The sequence below is a fragment of the Hemiscyllium ocellatum genome, chromosome 7 (genome assembly GCF_020745735.1).
Source record: "Hemiscyllium ocellatum isolate sHemOce1 chromosome 7, sHemOce1.pat.X.cur, whole genome shotgun sequence".
Taxonomy (NCBI): Eukaryota; Metazoa; Chordata; class Chondrichthyes; order Orectolobiformes; family Hemiscylliidae; genus Hemiscyllium; species Hemiscyllium ocellatum.
In genome coordinates this window covers 3,908,660-3,916,118 of record NC_083407.1, presented here as the reverse complement: position 1 = coordinate 3,916,118, position 7,459 = coordinate 3,908,660, and the positions used below count along the sequence as shown (strand labels likewise).

Genomic DNA, 7,459 nt, shown 5'->3' with positions numbered 1-7,459 from the left:
GTGTGTGTGTAATTCTATGTATATAATTCCGAATGAGTGTGTTAGTGTGTGCAATTCTGAGTGTCAGTGTGTAATTCTGTGTGTGTGTAATTCTGACTGAGTGAGTGTGTAATTTTGAGTGAGTGTCAGTGTGTGTGTAATTCTGAGTGTGTGTGTGTTACAGTCGCCCCTCCAGCTGTCTCCAGCCCCGGTCTTTCCGAATGCTCCGGGATTTAATTCCCGATTGTCAGGCGGGAGCGGGTCCCAACTTCCTGCCTTTCCAACCTCCCGTGTGGGAGTGCAGAGCAGGAAGCTTCCCTTTTTACTTTCACAATCCCGCAGAAAGCAGCCCAGAGGCTGTGTGAGAGAGAGAGTGTGTGTGTGAGTGAGTGTGCGCGGAGAGCAGCCTCTGAGCTGGGACGGTGTTGATGGAGGGAGCTGAGCTGAGCTGAGCCTGGATGGGCTGCACTCTGAGCTTCTGCTGCTGCCAGGACATGCCTCACCGCCATCCAGGTGGGGAGAAGACCAGAGAGGAGACTCCCTTCCTCCCTCAGGTACCTCTGCCCCTCACTCAGCAAAAACTCCGTATGTGTGGGAGCCGCTTTGCAGAATTGCTTGGGAAATATTCCACTCAGGTGAAAGTTAGGAGCAGGACAGTGTGTCAAACAGTAGGTCAGGGGGTGTGTGTGGGTCAGTGGTATCTGGGTGTTCTCCAACTGCAGGTGAAGTGTTGAAATCCTTGCAGAGAGTAACACAGAGGGTTTAGTATCTTGTTGTCGATTTTGAACAAAGTCTCTGTTAGACATGTGAGGCCTCAGAGAGAGGGGGTGGGATCTGAGTTCTACCTGGGTCCAAGCAAGTGACAGTCTGAGGGGGAGGGGGAGAGAGAGAGAGCTGCTGAGAAAGTAAGAGGAGAGAGTGAGAGAGAGTTAGGGGAAGGGGGAGAGAGAGAAGGCAAATCGATTGCAGCAACTTAAACAGAGCAGAGAAGGAGGAGGTTGAGAGAGAAAGGGGGTGGGGGGGGGGTAATGCGAACAAAACAGTTGATGCTGATAAAGCTTCAGAGAAAGTTTACAACGATGATCCCTGGTACGGAGGGACTGTCACATGAGCAGAGGTTGAACAGGTTGGGGCTGTACTCCCTGGAGTCGAGAGGAATGAGAGAAGATTCCATTGAAATATGGAGGGTTCTTAAGGGGCTTGACAGGGTAAATACTGAGAGAATGTTTCCCCCTCACGGGAGAGTCTAGCTCCAGAGTGCATCGTCTCAGAATAAAGAGGCACCAATAAGGCTGAGATAAGGAGGAATGGAGATATTCAAAATTATGAACAATTTTCACAGGATAAAAAAGAACATTCTGTTTCCACTGGTTGGTATGTCAGTAACGAGGGGTCACAACTTCAAGATTGTCAGTGAGAGCGTTCGGAGTGAGATGGGGAGAAACTCCTTTCCTCAGAGAGTGGTTAGGATTTGGAATGTGCTGTCTGGGAGCGGGGGATTCCATAGGAGGTTTCAGAGAGAGCTGGAGATATATTTGAAAGGGATGAAGTTAGAGGGTTATGGAATAGGGCTGGAGAGTGGGACTGGCTGGGTAGCTCATTCAGGAGCTAGTACAGACACGATGGGGTGAATGGTGTTCTATGCTGTAAAATTCTATGATTCTATGGATATGTCCTCTGAGTGTTCAAGTGTCTTTGGGACTCCTTGTCACAGAGAGTGGGGGATGGGGGGTGGTGGGGTGGTGGGGACAGAGTTCTTGTGTATATTTAAGACTGCGATAGATCCTTGATCAAGGATTATGGGAATTGGGCAGGAAAATGGACATAGGGAATGTCAAATCAGCCATGATCCTATTGAATAGCACAGAGGTTCAAGAGGCCGAATGGCCTATTCCTGTTTGTATTTGTTATGGTCTTAAAATGAGAGAGTGGCAGGGAAGGGAAACAGACTGGGGGGCAGAGTGATGGGGAAGAGAGATGAGTGATGAAAAAAGGATGCAAAATTAGCTGGATACCCTCATCGATGTGACTAAAAGAGGCATCCCTTCCCCCCCACCCTGGGCGAGAGGGGTGCATAGGACAGACAGAATGTGGTAAGAAAGAATGGTATGGGATGCACGCAGCAGTTGGGAGTAAGAGAGAGCAAGCGAACCAGAGACAGAGAGAACTACAGGGAGAGAGAAAAGGAGACAGTCAAAGAGGCAGGCAGGCAGGGAGAGAAATTCAGAAACAGGGAAGGATAGACATGGTCGGACAGGGGAGTGCAGACAGAGAGAGATGGCAAAATAAGGACAGGGATGGTGTGGAGAACTGATGGGAGAAATGGACAGTGACTGAGACAGACAATTATGCAAGTTTTTCTTCGTTTATGGGATGTGGGTGTCACTGTTTTGTTTAATTTACTGCCCATCCCTAATTGCCCCAGTGGGCAGTTAAAAGCCAAACATATTACTGTAACTCTGAAGTCACATGTAGGCCAGACCAGATAAGGATGACACTTTTCAGTAAGGTATTTGATAACGTTCCCCACGGTAAGCTATTGCAGAAAGTATGGAGAAATGGGATTGAGGGTGATTGAGCGGTTTGGATCAGAAATTGGCGAGCTGTAAGAAGACAGAGGGTGGTGGTTGATGGGAAATGTTCATCCTGGAGCTCAGTTACTAGTGGTGTAACCACAAGGGTCTGTTTTGGGGTCACTGCTGTTTGTCATTTTTATAAATGACCTGGATGAAGGATGGGTTAGTAAATTTGCAGACGACACTAAGGTCGGTGGAGTTGTAGATAGTGACGAAGGATATTGTAGGTTATAGAGGCACATTGATAAGTTGCAGAGCTGGGCTGAGAGGTGGCAAATGGAGTTTAATATGGAAAAGTGTGAGGTGATTCACTTTGGTCAGAGTGACCGGAATGCAAGATACTGGGCTAATGGTAAGATTCTTGGTAGTGTAGATGAGCAGAGAGATCTCAGTGTCCAGATACACGGATCCCTGAAAGTTGCCACCCAGGTTGATAGGGTTGTTAAGAAGATGTACAGTGTGTTAGCTTTTATTGGTAGAGGGATTGAGTTTTGGAGCCATGAGGTCGTGCTGCAGCTGTACAAAACTCTGGTGTGACTGCACTTGGAATATTGCATACAGTTCTGGTCACCGCATTATAGGAAGGATGTGGAAACATGAGAAAGGATTCAGAGGAAATTTCCCAGGATGTTTTCTGGTATGGAAGAAAGGTCTGAAGAGGAAAGGATGAGGGACATGAGGCTGTTTCGTTGGAGAGAAGAAGGTTAAGAGGTGACTCAATAGAGGCATATAAGATAATCAGAGGATTAAAAAGGGTGGACAGTGAGAGACTTTTTCCTAGGATGATGATGGCTAGCATGAGGGGACATAGCTTTAAATTGAGGGGTGATAGATATTGGACAGATGTCAGAGGTAGGTCTTTACTCAGAGATAATAAGGGCTGTAACTGTAGTGGACTCGCCAACTTTAAGGGCATTTAAATGGTCATTGGGTAAACACATGGATGATAATGGAATAGTGTCGGTTAGATGGGCTTCAGATTGGGTCCACAGGTCACCACAACATCGAGGGCCAAAGGGCCTGTACTGTGCTGGAATGTTCTATGTTCTAGCAGTTATATTAATGGCTGTTAGTGAACCAGATGGATTTTTACTGCAAAGGTTTCATGGTCATCATTAAACTCTTAGTGTTAAATCAGATACCATCTGCTGTGATTGGATTTGAACCTTGAGACATTACCTGGGTCTCTGGATTAATAATCTAGTGATAATGCCATTTGGCCATCTGGATCCCTGGAAGGGTACATCAGTTCAGGGCACTCAGAATGGACTGTGTAATTGGTGAGGACATTTGTACAGATTGGTGATTCAATCTTAAAAAAAATCGGGCAGTAACTTTAATTCTAGCTGCTCCACTGATTGAAGCCTCTGCACTGATACCATCTGGTTAAATGTTTTGGTTCAATGTCAAATGGGCTTCTGTACTGAGGCCAGTCAGTGATATGTTGGGTCAGACATTGACCTTTCACCTCTCGGGCCTTGGTTTGTGACTGGACAAATGTCTCTCTCTCTCTCTCTCTCCCTCCCTCCCTTCCTCTGTCCCTGCTTCGATCTCTCTGCTACTAAAGGTGGTCCAAGGTGATTGGCAGTTTCACTTGAAGCTTTCAGCCTGCCTATCTCTCCCCCTCCATTCTTACTCTCAGTCTTTCTTCCATCAATGATAGTTTTGCTCGATTTGTGATTGCCAGGGCCCAGGTGAAAGCTCTGGGGACACAATGGGTTTAAATTTCACTGCAGTAGCAGGTGGAGGTAAGAAATGTGGAACTGAAAGCAAATCTGAGTAATGGTGACTGACAGCTATCAACAACGGTCAGAAAACCACATCAGCTTTGTCATTATCCTTCAGGGAAGGAAATCTGCTGTCCTCACCTATTTCTCTACATCTAACCCAAGATCCACAGCAATGTGATTAATTGTTAACTGCCCTCTCAAATAGCCCCAGAAGGCACTCAGTTCAAGGGCCGTGAGAGATGGGAATCAAATGCAGGCCCAGTCTGTGACACCCACACCTGATGAAAGAATTAAAACATCCCGAATCCCACAGAATCCATCGATCCATCTCAGTCATGCACACTGTCTGTCTCACCATCACAATTCCACACATTCTTTGCATATCCTTGATGACAACATCCAGTCCACCAGCTGCCATTCCATCATCTGTGTCTCAATCTGTCTGTAGCTCCACTTGGACTCCATAGTGCCAGGTCCAGCAACACAAAACCAAATACACTGGACAGTCTCTCCAATCCCACAGTCAGCCATGGTCTTTGACACCAAACCTTCAGTGTGTCATACTGACTTATTACAGCAGGGTAAGGGTCACTCACTGTGTAACTGTACAGAGTCAGGGTTTACTCAACAGGGTAAGGATCACTCACTGTGTTACTGTACCAAATCTGTTTTTATTCAGCAGGGTAAGGGTCACTAATTGTGTAAATGTCAGTGTATGTGGGACTGTACGCCAGTGAGAGTCAGTGTGTGTGGGAGCTGTAGCCCAGCGAGAGTCAGTGTGTACAGGACTGTACCCCAGTGAGAGTCAGTGTGTGTGGGAGTGTACCCCAGTGAGAGTCAGTGTGTGTGGGAGTGTACCCCAGTGAGAGTCAGTGTGTGCGGGACTGTACCCGAGTGAGGGTCAGTGTGTGTGGGAATGTACCACAATGAGACTCAGTGTGTGTGGGACTGTACCCCAGTGAGAGTCAGTGTGTGTGCAAGTAATTGTCCATTCCTTGAGACTAAAAGATGTTAGTGGAGAATGGGTACCAATATTATTTTGGACTAACAAACAATTTGTGTTGGAGCTCCCCAAGGGTTAGTATTTGGACCTTTTATGTCCCTGACACTTGAGAATATTATCGGCCTTGGTGCACAGGCAACAATTTCATGGTTTGCAGATGATATGATCTGAAGAAACATTGTTATCTGTGAGGAGGGAATGTTGACCGTCAATGGGACATAGACTAGAGTGGGCAGGCAGGTGACAGATGATGTTCAATGAAGGTAATGGATTTTGAATGAACATGGTATTATGATCCCAGCTGATATTATTTCAGGTCAGCAATCAACAATCCCTTTGTCTGTGCCCCTTTTTTCTCACCCTCCCTCTGGGCACTGTCTCCATCTATTTGTCTCACTCCTTTTTTCTACCCAACCCACGCTCTGTCATCAGCATAACTATCACCATTCCCCAGCTACTTTCAGTTCCTGTGAAGGGTCACTGGACTCAAAACTGTCTTTTCACAGATGCTGCCAGACCTTCTGCATTCTCCACTAACTTTCTGCCAGTGTTTCAGATCTCCAGAATTCACATTTTTTTGATATATCTGGCTTGATGGATCTTCTTTTTGGCTTTAACGAAGTGTTATTTCACTGAAACATAATCATGGAACATTGCAGGTTTGGTTTTATCAATAAATTTTGAAAAACACAGGCAAATATAATCCTATTAATCACAAATAACTCCTTTACAAATCTCAATAACATAAAGTCATAGAATCATACAGCACAGAAACAGAGAAGCCAAGTCAATGTTTCAAGTCAGGTCTGACTGTTCTTCAGAAAGGTGCTGATGAAGCATCACTAGACGTGAAACAGGATCTGATTTTCTCTCCACTGATGCTGCCAGGCCTGGGTTTCTCTGGCTTCTTTTTTTTGTTACTGAAGACTCCGCCTCCCTCTTCACCAAACTCAGAAGTTTGCTATCATGCAGAATGCTGAGCAAATTGTACAGAGAGGTTTCAATCACATAGTGAAGACTTGATCAGCTTCCTCTTCGGATTGAACAGCCATCTGTCACAACTTCCCAAAGTTCTACACAGTCAGTGGCATACTTTGAAAGAACATAGAGGGGTTCTTGGTTGAACATTGTCACTGAGAGACAGTACCTCCAGCAGTTTAGCACTCATTCTGTACTGCAGTGATATGTTAGTCTGCAATAACAACTCAAGCCTTTATGTGAAAACTGAACTCATTTGTGACACTCTGAGCAGTATCTTGACAACTTTGCAATTGGCGCTCCATGAAAACCGCAAGAAAACAATTCTAAAGTTGCAAGTAATTGCACCAGTCACACCCAGGTTTTTATACACAGCTTCCCCCTTTTCCTGTATTTGTCTTAGTGCTGTCACAGTGCTCTTGCCTGGAGGATGTAGGAGTGATATCCATTGAAGTGAGTGACAGTAATGGAGGACAGTGGTATCCCAGCATTCATATTGATAGTGAAAGTCCTCTATCAAGATTCAACTCAGGCTGCCAATGACACCACCAGGTGGCGCAAAGTGTGCACTTGCGCGGTGAGCCATCCATGCCATTCTGTAACGTGTACCCAATCACAAAGAACACTCCCTGATGTGAGAATATTAGTGGGACATACAGGAATCATAGATGCCCGAGATCATCTGTAAGATCATAAAACTTAGAAGCAGAAATAGGCCACTCAGCCCATCGAGTCTACACCACCATTCAATGAGATCATTCCTGAACACTTTTGACAGGGTGATGAGGGACATTCTGTTCCCACTGGTTGGTATGTCAATAACTAGGGTTCATAACTTCAAGGTTGTCAGAGAGAGAGCTTGGAGTGAAATGAGGAGAAACACTTTTACTCAGAGCATTGTTAGGATTTGGAATGCGCTCCCTCGGAGAGTGAGGGAGGCAGATTCCATTGGAGGTTTCAAAAGAGAGCTGGAGATATATTTGAAACGAATGAGGTTAGAGGGTTACAGAGATGGGGCTGGATAGTGGGGCCTGCTGGATTTGGGTTGGAATTCCCTGCTGAGTGAAGCATTTTGAGGCTTCCTCGCTGAATTCTTTCAGGCAAAGGTAGATTTTTGAACAATAAAGGAATGAAGGGTTATGGTGAGCAGGTGGGTAAGTGGAACTGAGTCCATGAAACGATCAGCCAGGTCT

At 45.8% G+C, this 7,459-nt stretch overlaps 1 protein-coding gene across 5 annotated transcripts in view; it reads left to right on the top strand.

Moving 5' to 3' along the window:
* The first annotated feature begins 364 nt into the window (after nt 1–364).
* Nucleotides 365–7,459, top strand: part of tns1b (tensin 1b) — a 592,899-nt gene continuing 585,804 nt past the window's right edge. For 3 of the 5 annotated variants that reach the window (XM_060828193.1, XM_060828192.1, XM_060828190.1), the window contains exon 1: nt 366–533. In XM_060828193.1, the coding sequence (XP_060684176.1) occupies nt 438–533 (96 nt within the window). In that variant the 5' untranslated portion in view covers nt 366–437. Of the gene's footprint in view, nt 534–7,459 lie in introns of all 5 variants that reach the window. The other 2 variants (XM_060828194.1, XM_060828191.1) reach the window with 1 other exon arrangement.